Source organism: Glycine max, chromosome 10 (assembly GCF_000004515.6).
Source record: "Glycine max cultivar Williams 82 chromosome 10, Glycine_max_v4.0, whole genome shotgun sequence".
NCBI lineage: Eukaryota > Viridiplantae > Streptophyta > Magnoliopsida > Fabales > Fabaceae > Glycine > Glycine max.
Genome location: NC_038246.2, coordinates 9,903,415 through 9,918,360, shown reverse-complemented (window position 1 = coordinate 9,918,360; position 14,946 = coordinate 9,903,415). Strand labels below are relative to the sequence as shown.

The 14,946-nt window shown below is 32.6% G+C and overlaps 2 protein-coding genes across 2 annotated transcripts; one reads left to right on the top strand and one right to left on the bottom strand.

The window, feature by feature from the left end:
- Positions 1–5,553: 5,553 nt before the first annotated feature.
- On the top strand, positions 5,554–6,740 carry LOC106794744 (uncharacterized mitochondrial protein AtMg00810-like). The gene is made up of 2 exons (XM_014762628.1): positions 5,554–5,670; positions 5,826–6,740. Exons 1-2 carry the CDS (start codon positions 5,554–5,556, stop codon positions 6,738–6,740), a joined length of 1,032 nt encoding a protein of 343 aa, XP_014618114.1.
- A 5,357-nt stretch (positions 6,741–12,097) lies between these two features.
- Positions 12,098–13,164, bottom strand: LOC100796149 (RING-H2 finger protein ATL70). The gene has a single exon (XM_003535776.4). The coding sequence runs from the start codon at positions 12,883–12,885 to the stop codon at positions 12,379–12,381; it is 507 nt and encodes a 168-aa protein (XP_003535824.1). The 5' UTR covers positions 12,886–13,164; the 3' UTR covers positions 12,098–12,378.
- Positions 13,165–14,946: the final 1,782 nt, after the last annotated feature.

Here is a 14,946-nt window from a genome sequence, read left to right as displayed (position 1 = left end):
AGTAATTTAATATACTTAATTTTCAACAGAATATTAAATTTAAATTTTTTATTTTTTTATTGGCCAAATATTAGATTATTAATTGCTAATTTGTTAGTGGAATTTTAAACCCATGACCTCTCCTTCTCTTTCATTCTTCCTTCACCATTAAGTTAATCTTATAACCCCATATTAAATTTAAATGCAATACACATCTCAATTGGAATTTTGTTAAAATATTTTTAATATAGTATAAATTTAATTGTTATACTAATTAATTAATAAAATCATTATAATTAATGTATTATTTAATTTAATTATTACATTAAATAATTATTATAATAATTAATATATTGTTTTATTATATTAATAAATTATATATTGTAGTAATTTGATAAAATATATAGTATAAATTGAATTATTACTATATGATTTTTTTGTATTAAATGTAAAATATCTACTAGTTTTATTAATGACTATTCTTTGCTAAAAAAACTTATCTAGCAACCTTTAGTAAGGTTTTCCTTCGGACTTTGTTTTTGTCATTCCTAAAACTCAAATCCAAGACCAAGACTTTTAAAAAAAAATCTAAGCATAGTTTTACTTGAACCAATGACATGTTGGAAATTAATATTAACTCTAAATTTAATACATTATAGTGCAAAGTAAGTATAAAGTCAGGTGCACCAAAACATTTTTGACATATAGTAAACAATTACCTATTCTTCTTAATTAATTACTCCCTCCATTATTTTTAAATATATTTTTAACTAATTCACACCTCTAAAAAAGTAGTTAATTAGATTAAAGTTGTCAATTATTTGTATTGTTTTTCCAAAATTATACTTAATTTTTTTTAAAAAAAATTAATATCTCTCTTTCCACTTAATCTCTTCTCATCTAATTAATTAATTTTGGAGAGAGAATAATTTTTAAGGCTATTCATATTATCCAATCTTAAAAAGGGAGAGAAAAAGTTACTTTCCTTAATTCCTAGTTTTTATTAATTTTCTAGTTAAAAAATTGTTAATTAATTAAGGGTATTTTAAGAAAAAATAAACAATGCATCTAGAAATTAAAAAAATATCTTATAAAAAGGAATAAATAATTTTATGAAGAGAGACTTATAAAAAAGGGACAGAGAGAATATTAAACAATTTTTTTCAATGAAATGATAAGATTGAGAGTGTACATGGAGAGTACCTTAAAAACATTTACTTGCAAATGTACATATATTTATCCCAAATGTTAAATAATTAAGGAAGGTTAATATACAACTACAATTGAATGAATACCATATAAAGCTTTCAAAACACAAGTTAGCAAGTTCATAGAGGCGTGTTAATTGGTTTGCCAAACCACACTCTAAGTATTCCTATAAATTGAACCCAACCTCTTGTCATATTTCATATCACATAAGATAGCATAGCCTATAACCCATGGATTCAGAAAATGTGCCACACTTGAACAACATCATTAAGAATACCAAAGTCCGCAAAAGATCAAGAAGATGAGCAACAAGTGTAACCTTTGAGTGACGTTCTCAAAGCGTCGCACCGGGGTTTTCAAGAAAGCAAGTGAGCTTACCACCCTTTATGGTGTGGATCTTGTTGTAATTATGTTCTCACCTGGTATGCGGGTTTTCTCCTTCAACAACCCTAGTGTGGATTCTATTATCCAATGTTATATGACACAAGGCCCACCTATCCTCCTCAATCTAGAGTTGAATGAGGACTGCTTAGATGAGCATGAGCTCCACATGCACCTTAAAAACTTGTCTAACAAAATTGTTATGGAGAAGAAGCACACAAAGGATTTTAATGGTATGTTGAATGTTGTAGAGGAACACTTCTGATTGGTCACGCTAATCAAAAGCATGAATGATGCCCAACTCAAGACGTAAAGGAAAATGTTGGAGGAGCTGAAGGCATATGCTAATGAAAACCGTAAGAAGCTCTTTCAACCCCTTCCCAACACCTCTATGGGCATAGCCACATTGATGTGAGAGCATCAAAGTTTCTATATGCAGATTTTTAAATTTTAAATTGGGCTCTGACCCATGACTTGTTTAGGTTTTAAATAGACCTTTTAGAATTTGTTTTACAAAGTCTCCAACTGAGGGAAACCTTGGGCATAAGCAATGACACAAGGATCGTCTCTCTTCCTCTTTCCCGATTTGAATGTTCTTGATTCATCTTTGTGGTTTCTCATTTAGTATGTTTGAATTGTTTCTTTAGTTTTTGGGATAGGGCAATGCTCATGATACATTAAGTATGATTTCAAATTGATCATTTCTCCCCCTTTTATTAATGTTTGAATTCCTTTTAGTTTGATTATTATCGAGCTAATTCATGTAAATTTGTTGGTCTCATGTTTACACCCTTTAGATAATTTGGAAAGAACTGAAAGATGAACCAAATTGTTGGAATTTTACGAATCTATATGTAAAATCTAAATCACAAAAAATAATGTTAGGTTTTACGAGGAGCGCTTATGAGTTATTATGAAGTTTAATTGAACATAGTTATCATAGAAGTATGGGTCAATTCAATTAGACAAAATCTTTGTAAAAGGAAGTACCTAAACTAGAATAAAATAATTCAACTTCAAAAAGAATTTATTCTTAATAATTAGGTAATCAATTTTGATTTTTAATTATCACTAAGGTAATGTCAATACTGGAAACTAAGATTAGAGGAAAGAATGCAGAAGAGAAGTCAGAAGACTATTGTTTTTGAAGTTCAATGTGAACACAACAAGTGTTGTGTGAGTTTGGTAGCAATTTCTACTGAGGATGTAAGTCGAGAGAGGCTTTTTGAAAAAAAAATACTTTAGTAGAGCCTTCAGATGCTTAGAGAATATCAGGGTGATTCCTAACTGGGGTCTTAGTGGGAAAAGCCTATAGGTGTAGATACTAGATATAGCTCAGGTTGAGGTGAATCTGTATAATTTCTTAGTGTGATTGTTTCCTTCCCTGTTGTTTCTTGTTTATTTTTGTTGTTGTGTGCTTAAAAATTATTTTTGAAAAGAGTAACTTTGATATTTGATCAAAAGGCTATAAAATTGTTTTATTGTTTAGAAGCAACATCTACTCCAAGCAAGAAAAGTAAAAACAAAAAACAAAAAAAAAAAGTCTAATAGATTTTGTGATTCTAAGCGTAGGATTTAAAGTAGTAGAACACAAGATTACTTGAAGCTTTTTACTCTAAAATATTATTTTATCCAAATACTTGTAAAAGAAAATTTTTTACTCCTATAAGTATTCTAATTTTGAAGCCAAAAGCTTGAGAAGAAAAATCAAAAACAAAGTGCGCTTATGTGAAAAAATAATCTAATAAACTTTTGTGTCATTATTCAACTCTCATTCTAGTAGTCAACTGATTTCACTTCGATAATAACTATCTTTGATTCTGTATGGATCCATACACCTCTACAACTTGGTACAGTTCCTCGTCACTCACAGAAATTTCAAGTTTCACATCATAGAAAATTTATAGTCCTTCTCAAAGGGATACTCTCACACCAATCTTGGAATGCCAAGCATTTGATGAGGTTGTCAAGCTTGGTTAGGTGAAGGTCCTCCTGACACGAGCCCTATTTACTATTAGGATTAGACAAGTTCTACGATAATTGTATTCTTTATTTTCCGTTTTGGACCTTAGTTAGCAACTAATTCTGTTAGCTTAGTTGTTAACTTTCTGTTTTTGGTTAGTTTTATAGTTAGTTACAACTAACTCTAGTTAGCTTATGTTCTAACCATAGTTTAGCTTGTGTATATAGCTAATCTTGTAAACATTCAGTTGAATTGATAAGAAGATCATTCCAGAAATTGATTTTTCCCTCCAATTTCTGTTAGAGTTTCTTTCATGGTATCATCCCTGTACACGAAGCTATCTTCATTCATCATTCTTCCGCCTTTCTCTATTTGAGATTCAGTTTCCTTTTTTGATCCTTCTTGTCTTCTTTTTTATCAACCATGGTTGTTAACAATCAGCATTCAACTTTCGATCACCTTGTCAACCCTGCCAATCCCTATTTTCTTCATCCCGAAGAGAATCCTGTCGTTGCTCTTGTTTCACCACCGTTGACCGAAAGCAACTTTCATCAATGAGAACGTGATATGATTGTGGCACTTGAATCCAAGAACAAAGATCATTTTCTCTTTGGCACACTTCCCTGTCCTCCGCCAACAGATCCATTGCATGAAGCTTGGAGGCGTTGCAATCGCATGGTGATGCCATGGCTCACTCGTTCCATGAGTCCTTCGATCAAGCAATTTGTGATGTGGATGGATTTGGCATTTGAAATCTAGAAAGATCTCAAGGATCATTTTTCAAATTCTGACAAGTTTCACACTTTTGATTATCAAGATCAAATCCAGAGTTGTAAGCAAGCTGATTCCAGCATTTCTGAGTATTATACTCGTCTGAAGATTCTGTGGAAAGAACTGGAACTGTATCAATGTTTTTTGCTATGTACATATTCTATTCCCTCTTTTGAAGGCCATCGATTTTTCTTAACAGTTGTCAATGACTATAGTAGATTCACTTGGATCTACTTACTAAAAACTAAAGCTGAGGTTAAAACTGTGCTTCAAAACTTTATTCTCCTCATTCAAAACCAATTTTCAGTAAAATTGAAGAAATTAAGATCAGATAATGTTAAGGAGTTCTTTTTAACATATTTTTTTGCCACACATGAAATCTTTCATGAGACATCTTGTCCTGAGACTCCTCAGCAGAATGGCATTGTTGAAAGAAAACATCAGCATCTTTTAAATGTTGGTCATGCTTTGTTGTTTCAATCTAAGCTTCCTATTCATTTTTTGTCTTATGCTATTAGACATGTTGTCTATATTGTCAACAGGCTGCCATCCTCCTTTTTAAATCATAACAAATCCCCTTTTCAACTTGTTTTTGGTTTTAAACCTAATTTTTCAAACCTCAGAACTTTTGGTTGTCTGGCTTTTGCATATACTTTGGATTCAGGCATAACTAAATTTGATAAATGGGCTTCCAAATTCATTTTTCTTGGCTACAAGAATGGTACAAAAAGCTCTTTTTTTTTAATCTCCACTCTCATTCTTTTCTTGTTTCAAGAAATGTGATCTTTTATGAGAAAGTTTTTCCTTTTACCATTGCCAACATTGATACTGGTACTTTCAATGGTGTTTCTTCTGATTTTTCCAATTTTGACTCTCTTGTTGATGTTGATATTTCTACTCAAACTCAAGATTTTCATCAACATTTATCTTATAAGAATCAAGTACTATAACTTTTGTCCAATTCTTCTACTAAATCTGTTTCTAATAATGACATATTTCCAATCACTACGGATCCTATCAGATTCTCAACTAGACTCAAAAAACCTCCTGGTTATTTGTCTGATTACTACTGTGGCACTATTTCTTCTTATTCTTCTCCTCATTTTACAACTCCTTATCCTTTGTAATCCTTTCTTTCTTATTTTAAGTGTTTTGTTTATCATGCTTCTTTTTGCTTGTCCATCTTTGCTCATCCTGAGCCTCATTCCTTTAAAGAGGCAAGAAAAATTGATTGTTGGAGAGAGGCTATGATGACAGAACTACATGCTCTTCAGGCTAACAGAACATGGTCTTTGGTTAAGCTTCCTTCAGGCAAGCCTCTTTTGTGGGTTGTAGATGGGTTTACAAAGTTAACTATAAGGCATATGGTACTTTGGAGAGATACAAAGCTAGGCCAGTGGCTCAAGGTTTTACACAAACAGAAGGGGTTGATTTTTTTGAAACCTTTTCACCAGTTGCCAAGTCAACTATCGTGCGGTTTCTTTTGTCAGTTGTTGTTGCCAACAATTGGTATCTTCAGTAGCTTGATGTGGATAATTCCTTTCTATATGGAGACCTCTATGATGAGGTTTACATGAAACCTCCACCTGGCATGCACATTTTTTATCCTAGCCTTGTATGTAAATTGCAAAAATCATTGTATGGATTGAAGCAAGCTAGTAGGCAGTGGAATCAGAAGTTGTCTTCTACTCTCCTTCAACTTAATTATGTTCAGTGTACTTCAGACTATTCCTTGTTTGTCAAGAAAACTGCTTCTTCTTTTACAACATTATTAGTTTATGTTGATGAGGTTGTACTTACTGGAAATAATTTAGCTAAAATCAATTCAGTCAAACAGCAGCTTCATGATCAATTTCACATTAAATATCTGGGTGATTTGAAGTTTTTCTTAGGCTTTGAGGTTGCAAGATCTAAGGCTAGTTTGGTTTTTAATCAAAGGAAGTATTGTTTGGAAATCCTTTCTGAATTTGGTCTTACTAGTTGCAAGAGAGCCAATTCTCCTGCTAATGCTTCTGTTAGATTGAATTCTGATGAAGGAGATCTTCTAGAAGATGCCACTTCTATCAGGAGACTTATTGGAAGACTCCATAACTTAGCCAATACTCGACCAGACATTGCTTTTGTTGTTCAACATGTCAGTCAATTTGTTTCCAAGCTTAGAACTCCTCACTTACAAGTTGCTTTAAGGATTTTGAGACATTTGAAGGGATCTCCAGGCTTAGGCCTATTCTATTCTGTTGATAATGACTTGAAGATCCAAGTCTTCTTTGATTCAGATTGGGCGATATGTCCAGTTAGCAGAAAATCAATCACTGGTTATTGTATTTTTCTTGGAAAATCCTTGATCTCTTGGAAAGCTAAGAAACAAACCACAATTTCTAGGAGTTCTACTGAAGCTGTGTATAGAGCTCTTGCTTCTCTTGCTTGTGAATTATAGTGGCTGAAGTACCTTTGTGATGATCTTCATCTTCCTATTCTTGTTCCTTTTTGTACTTTTTCTGATAGTGAGTCTGCAATTTAGCTTGCCAAGAATCCCTCATTTCATGAGAGAACTAAGCATATTAAAGTAGATTGTCATTTAATTCATATAAAGATTCAAGAAGGTCTCATTCTATTGTCCCATGCTCCTTCTGGATGTCAACTAGATGATGTGTTCACTAAGGCCTTGTATCCTAATCCTTTCAAGCAGAATGTGTGCAAGTTGGGCCTTGTTAATATACATTGCCCACCTTGAGAGAGGGTATTAGGATTAGACAAGTTCTACAACAATTGTATTCTTTATTTTCCATTTGGGACCTTAGTTAGCAACTAATTCTGTTAGCTTAGTTGTTAACTTTCTGTTAACTCTAGTTAGCTTATGTTCTAACCATAGTTTAGTTTGTGTATATAACTAATCTTGTAAACATTCAATTGAATTGATAAGAAGATCACATGCTTTGAATAAATATGCGGTAATTAGAAGAGAAATAACATAAATTAGGAACATGTGAGTGAAATTGTTAGTTTGTTTGACAGAAAAATTGTGAAGGTAATCATTAGCCATAACCCGGTGAGTTGTGTGAACCTTAATTGTGAGAGGACGACTAGCATTGAGTACCGATTTTTGCATGAATCTCTGAATACTAAATGAATGCATGAATTTGGAAATGATGAAGGTCGTGATTGATTGAATTAGCCACTTAGCCAAATAGCTTACCTTGTTCATGAATGATGAATCCCTTGCACCCATTTTGAGCTTGAATATGATTGATTGAGTTGAAACCCTAAGCTTGTTGAATTATAATCTCCATCTACCTTTGCTTAGGTTGTAGGAGAGCATCATGGTTCAAAGAAAATTTGTCCCAAATTTGGGGAAAGATGTTGGGTGATGGTAATTAGGGTGAGACAAATAACAGCCACACAGAAATTGTGTCAAGAAGCAGTAAGTAAAAACTGCTAAAAAAAAAGAATGGAGATATTTCAAGAATAAAAGTATGTGTGTGTTGTTTCATAATCTAAGTGCCTTAAATGTATGTGACAAGTCAATAGAAGCTGGAATAAAAAGAAAAAAGTTGATCTAAGGATGAATGCTCTCCTAGAACCTAAGCTTTTGCATCCTAGAAAAACCAAGAATTGTTTGAAGCCCAGCCAAATTACAAGCCAAGAAAGTTCTTCAGATTCAATTTATGTGTTTGTGATTGTATGTCATGAGATGAAATTCAAAAGTTGAGACTTGTGTTGGTTGTTGAATTGGATAATTGCCTTAAACACTTGTGCTTGTGAGAGAAACAGTGACCGTGAGGCATTGGCTTGATGAACCTTCCTTGATATCTGTCTTGCTTGTCGGCTTATTTCACTTGTGCTACTTAATAATCATGTTCATATCTTTGAAATTCTGCATATCTTTGTAAAGAGCTATTGGTTGAAGCATTGCTTGCTACTTATGTCATGTGATTGAATTTTTTTGGAACAAACACATCTTTTGATTAGCCACTGTGAATTCTGTCACTTGAGGACAAGTAAACTGTTATTTCTTTGCTTGAGGACAAGCAAAATTTTAAATTTGGGGGAGTATGTTAGTCGTCATTTACGACTAACTTTTGTATTGAATAGTTATATGAAATTAACATCTTTCCCTCAATTTATGGTTCTTTTTGTAGGATTTGTACATATTTTCATGGTTAGTTTGATTTTGCTCAGCAGATACTCCCATTTTTGTGAATTAATGTGAATCAACTTCAGTTTCAGGCCAAATGAAGAGAAGGTCTAGCAACTGGTGTCTCGCTAAGCGAGGCATATAAGCTTAGCAAGTGACATCCGCTAAGCGAGGCACTTAGCCCGCTTAGCGCATAGGGAAACCCTAGAAGAGGATCTATCTCAGATGCCCGCGCTTAGCGCGCCGTCAGCTTGCTCAATGAGTCATTTGTCCCTTCTCACGCATAGCCCGTTGAGCTCACTAAGCCAAAATTCACTAACTCGTGCTTAGCGAGAAAATGGCGCTAAGCGAGCCTTCAGAATCTGAAACGTCCAAGAGCCTTTAAAACACTGAAGTTGGCGTTAAGAAAAGAAGAAACATCAGAGAAGACACCAGAGAAAACAAAGAGACACACCCATAGAGACGAAAAACAGAGCAAAGCTCCAGCCTTCAAGAGAGTTTAGGTTTTAGGAGTGATTTTAGGGTTCTAGGGATGGAGGAGACATCCTCATCCATTTGTAACCTTAGTTTTCCTTCAAAAATATATCCTTTGTGCTGAAAGTTACTTACTTGCAATGGAAGGCTAAACCTCTTGTTGGGGATTTCTGCTGAACATTTGATGTAATATTCTCCCACTATCTATTTAAAGTTGTTTTTATGTGTTCATTGCTTCTATCTGCACTTATTTCTTGCTTGCTTATGGCTTGATCACCTATTTGTATGTAAAGTTAGGATTTTTAGTACTGGAAAGTGCTTTAAAACCTTAGAACTTGATAGAGCAGGCTAGATAACTGTATGTCTGGGGACAGAGTGTAGTGATTTAGTTTATATTATGCTGTAATCTTAATCCAACTCGTTTAAACTAAGTTTTTTGAGGGATCAAGGACGAAGTTTAAATAGAGTTAGACTCATTCACTTGAGGGATCTTGGTTTGGGTAGTTATTTTCAACATAAGAACACTAAAACAACATTAAATAGAGAAAAGTATTTAGCAACATCAAAGTAGGTTCACTAGAATGACCCAACATTTTTACTTGACTGATTGTACCTCTCGCTTTTAGACATTTTAAATTTGTAGTTAACTAGAACTGTAGAGAAAAACCTCATTTAATATTTACTAGCTTTAAACAAATGTTTGCTCATCTGAACGCATATTTTCTGAATGAAACAAATTTCCTGTGATTCGATACTCGATTCTTACCATTTTATATTACTTGTGCGACTCAGTACACTTGCTGATTAGCATCACGGATTATTACCACGAACAAGTTTTAGTCCGACGGAACAATTAGTCATGACTAACTTTTGAGTAGACACCTATTAGGATTTTTCAGCCGACGTCAGCTAAGTTTTTCTAGCCAACATCAGCCAAAGCTATTTTTTAGCCAATATCGGCTAGGGTTATTCTTTAGCCGATGTTAGCTAGTGTATTTTGCCTTATGTCAAGTAGATTTTCTAAGCGACGTCGGTTAGGATTTTTTTGCTGACATCGACTAGGGTTTTCTGGATGACATCAGCCAGAGCTATTTCTTAACCACATTAGCTAGGTTTTTTGGTTGATGTTGCCTAAGGTTTTGTTTGCTAACACCAGCTAGGTATTTTTGACCGACATCGAGCATGACTATTTTTAGTTGACATCAACTAGGTTCTTACAGTCGATATCCACTAGAGTTTTTTTGGTCGACATCGATCAGAACTATTTTTTAGCCAACATCAGCCAAGGCTATTTTATAGCCGATGTTTGATAAGGTTTTTTGTCCGACATTGGTCAGAGCTATTTTTTTTAGCCAACTTCGACTAGGGATTTTTTGGCCAACATTGACCAATGATATTTTTCAGCCAACATCGGGTAGGTTCTATTGGTCGGCATCAACCAAGCTATTTTTTAGCCGATATTGGGTAGATTTTTTTGTCAACACCTGCTAGGATTTTTTAGGCCGACGTTGGCTAAAAATAACCTTGGTTAATGTCGTTCGAAAAGACCCTAGGCGGTGTCAGTCAAACAAACCCTAGCCGACGTTGGTAAATTATTAAAAATTATCAATATTTTGTATTTATAAATTATTAAAAATTGAAAATACTTTTTAATTAATATTTCAAAATTAAATTTTGTTTATTTTTTATAAATTTTAATATTAAATTTTCATCTATTTAAAATATAAAATTGAAATTTTACGTATAGAGGAAATTGAATTACCCTATCCAAATAAAGAATTTAAAATGGAAGAAATTTGAATTGATTTATCCAAACAAAACATTTGAAAAATGAAGGAAATTAAAATCAAAGTAATTCAAATTCTAGACATTTCAAATTCATTGAAATTTTGAAATTCTTGATCCAAACACAAGGTTAATGTGATTTTTAGTGTTACTTTCTTACTGTTTAGCTTCGAGATGTTGTTCTCCTATCCTATGTATACAGGTTTCAAACAACTCCATTGTGGTTCTGCTTAATACGAAGTCCTTGTTCAGTTGTTCCTGTGTTATGACACAATTTTCGCAATTATGGATCAGAAATTTCATTGGTAATTCATGGTTTTAATTCTCTCACAAGTTAAAATTAACTTTTATATGTAAATTTTATAAAATCTCTATCATCTAACTTATCCTAAAATTAAGGTGCATAAAGTGATTTTATCTTGAGTGAAAAGCTCAATTTATTTTATCTTCTTATTTTCTTTTTTATAAGTTTTTTTTGCTGAATACTTTTTTATAAGTATTTATGAATAAGTTTATTAAATCAGTGCCAAAAAATTATATTTCTCGTACACTAGTTTTAACAGTGGCTTCATGTTCTATTTTCTTCTCTATTTTTAAAATTCAATCTGGATTTTTATTCCATTTTGAAATAGATAATAGGTAATTTTAGAATTGTATGGCTCTGTTATTTTATTATATCAGCAAAGGCTTGTGGTTTACATATACCCTGATCTTAGGACAAAAGAAAAAGGATAGAATTTAGAGGCTAGTAAAGTTGAGCAGGTTTATACTTGCATTGAAGCCAACTAATATGTATGTCTGGCAAGCAAAAGAAATATCTCTTGCTTTGATTATCTTTTTTTCTTTTTCTTCTTTTATCCGTGGAAATTGAAGACAATGTCAGAAGGTTTATAACAATTTATGCACCCTTCTCAACTAACATAGTTAGACTTCCTTTTCTGTTTTTGGAGTTAGGAAAATATGTTCTAATTTAACAACCATTTTGTGTCAAACGACTAAGAAACTGAAGCGGCTATAGCCTATATGTTGTACTTTAGTCAATATTCCTGAGTATTAACTGTTTGGTAACATAAGCTGGTGTTAGACTTGTCTAAAAAGCAGAATCTTATAGGAATAATAGATGTCCCTATTGCTCTCACAAGACCAGTTTTAAGAAGGAGAAAACTTACATGCAGATCCTAAGGTGTTTTCGCCTTTTCCGCATTACTATTCAATTAGAATTGGAGTTTCACTTGGATAATTTATGTTGACATTTAATGTAATTCTTTATTATGCTAAATACTTAGACGAAACTTTAATTTTGATTATAAAACTAGAACACTCATCTAACTGCATCTAATTTTGATTACTCTGCCAGGTTCTCAAGCTCCCAAACTTAAAGCAATGGAGAAAATGAAGAATTAATTCCAGGATTTTCTAGTATCTTCTACTCATGATGAACCAATATTTGTCAATTGTCAACATTTTTTTTGTTGTTTTGAAAAAGGATACAAGAGAAGAATTTACAATATAGAATCAATCAATAGAGTACTTTATGAAATTTTGATAAACCTCAAACTTAGTGTACTAATACTACAACGCAAAAACATTTCAAACTATCCCATGGTGATTATATCAGGCTCGAACAGGATTGCCTCCATCAAGAGATGCTAGACCTAAAACGAACATTTCAAACTATGAATTAATCTCGCCTGGTTGCTAAAGGGACCACTTCAGCCAGAGGAGTTGACAGAGGTGTTGGAATTGGAGATGTTCTGCAGAGAGGACATGTTGGATGCAGCCTCAACCAAGGGTCAATGCACTTAAGGTGGAAGACATGGTCACAATCAGGCAACACCCTTAGAAAATCAGAACCTTTGTAATCTCCAAGACATATGGAGCAGCTTGTTGAAGTGGAATCAAATTTCCTTAGTTTGGCTTCAGAGTAGAGCATCTTGGGGTAGTTCATGATTGTGGCTTCATCTAGGCCAACATCAACTATTGTGTGGTGTGGCTCAAGGAATTGTGGGTTGGAATTACTTGTTGTTCTTCTCCTTGGAGGAGTTGGCACTTGTGATCTTGTGCAGAAGTAGGAGGTGAGTGTGATGGTTGTGATGAGGAGAAGAATTCCAATTGAGATTCCTATCCCCATGCCAAAGCCACTTGTGTTGTTGGAGCCGAGGAATCCGGAATCGGTTGTGTTGTTCATCTTGATGATGATGAAACCATGAAAAAGTGCTTGCTAGAAGATTGTTTTGGATTGAAAGGGGTTGAAAAAAGTGTTTATGTTAGCCATGGTGATGGATGAGAATGAGATTCCCTAGGAATGAAGTATTGGTTGTTTTTTTGGCTACTGAAAGATATTATGTTACAAAGTCAACGAGGGAAAGGAAGGGAAGGGGGCTAAGAAATTGAGAGTTACGTTTGAATCAAGGAAAGACTTGTATTTGGGATTAAGTAAAGAAAAGGCCAATGAGGCATTGCATGTGAATTCATTCCACTTTCTCAACGTTAGATTATGTTTACATGTTCACAAGTTGGTGCAGGTCAACGTTAGTTCACAACTTTCTTTCAAAGAGCATTAGGTTAGAAAAACTTATCTGTCAGTGGTCAATCGTTGAGAGTGCCCACGTTCCATGCATTACTAGGAAAGTTGTGGATGAAGTTTTATTAGTTTTTCGCTTGCCAGTTATTATGACTATAGATATAGATCAAATCTAACTAGAAATACTAGTATCACATTCTACTGGTTGAAATATTTTAAAAATAATAAAATATATTTTGTCTTTATTTATAAAAATTGGTATTAGTCTTAATTTGTCTCTCATTTTCAGAAATGGTTTTTTTTATAGTGAAGAAAGACGAAAATATTATTTTTGTAAAGTTTAAGAATCAAATCGATCAAAAGGGAAGTTTGGGAACTAAAATCAAGTTTTGCTAAAAGTATAGATATTCAAAACATAATTTATTATTTTAAAAAGATTTAAATATATTGTTGATCTCTAAAAAAATACCCAAATTTTACAATTGTTTCTTGAATTTTTTTTTTTTGTGATTGTTTTCTACAATTTAAATTTTTTCTTTGCTCTCTACCGTTAGGTTCAATGATTGTTGACTTGTCCATTAAAGGCATACATCAATTATCCACATATATGTTTATGTAAAATGTAGAAGATTCTTTAACCTTTTAAATCAATTATATTTATAATTGATGTAGAAATTATTCTACATTAGTTATAATATAACTGAGGTAAAAAATTCCTTTCCTCACTCACATTATTATTTATGTAGAATAATAATGTTTTTTGATTTAAAAAGTTGAAAAACATGATTTTTTTTGCACGTGACATGTCCTTTTATCGGATATGTCAGCAACTATTTGACGAAGTCTGACAGCAGGAAAAAAAGACAAAAAATAAAATTAACTTTTAGGCAGCAAGCATAAAGAAATTTTTTTTGAAGGAATAATCATAAAATTTGAATAGTTTTCAGGAATAAAAAATATTTAAATCTTTTAAAAATCACACCTAATTATGAATCTTACATCTTATCTAATGATAATTTTGTAATTTTGAATAATTTTAACTAATAATAACTAATATGTTAAGAAAAGTGTACATTATGTAAAGCCAAGTGTACACTATCTCTCTGTCGTGCAGCAAGATTGATCTATAATTAAAAAATAATTGTCCGGGTACACCTGTTTTTATTAAAGCCATCACCAACCATATTAATACTGTAATATTATTTATTTCATAAGAAATCCTTAAATTTAGAAAAGTCAAACTACGTAAGATTAAACAAAATTGCGTATGGATCAGTCCTTGTATTTAAAATTGAAAGTATAAAAAAATAATAATAAATGATCCGACTGTTGTAACTTGTAAGGTAGTAAGGTGAGATGTACAAGTTAAAATAAGGAGAGCAGATTTTGAAAATTTTGTAATTTATAATGGATATCCATATTTATAGTTTTGAACGTTATTTTTTTAAAATTAATGATTAATTATATCTTTTTTACAATGAATATTTATTTTAAATGATTAATTGTATTTTTTTAACATTAAGTATTTATTTTTTAGTATTGTGTTTGGTCTCCACCATATACGAATACTCTTTGGATCAGCCGGGTCAGGAAATAACCCTAGATTAGTATCTGGTCAGTGAGATGAGAAATACTCATGGAGGAACAAAAATTCTAATTATTAACCCTGGTGTTCAATAACTTGCGTTCGTATGAAATTGTTAAATCAACGAGATGATTGTGACA

Excerpts from the sequence above, each read along its gene's own strand:
- LOC106794744 (XM_014762628.1), top strand. The coding sequence starts at position 5,554 with ATGACAGAACTACATGCTCTTCAGGCTAACAGAACATGGTCTTTGGTT. Across the intron at positions 5,671-5,825 it reads AGTTAACTATAAGGCATATG|CTTGATGTGGATAATTCCTT; the intron begins GTACTTTGGAGA and ends TATCTTCAGTAG.
- LOC100796149 (XM_003535776.4), bottom strand. The coding sequence starts at position 12,885 with ATGAACAACACAACCGATTCCGGATTCCTCGGCTCCAACAACACAAGT.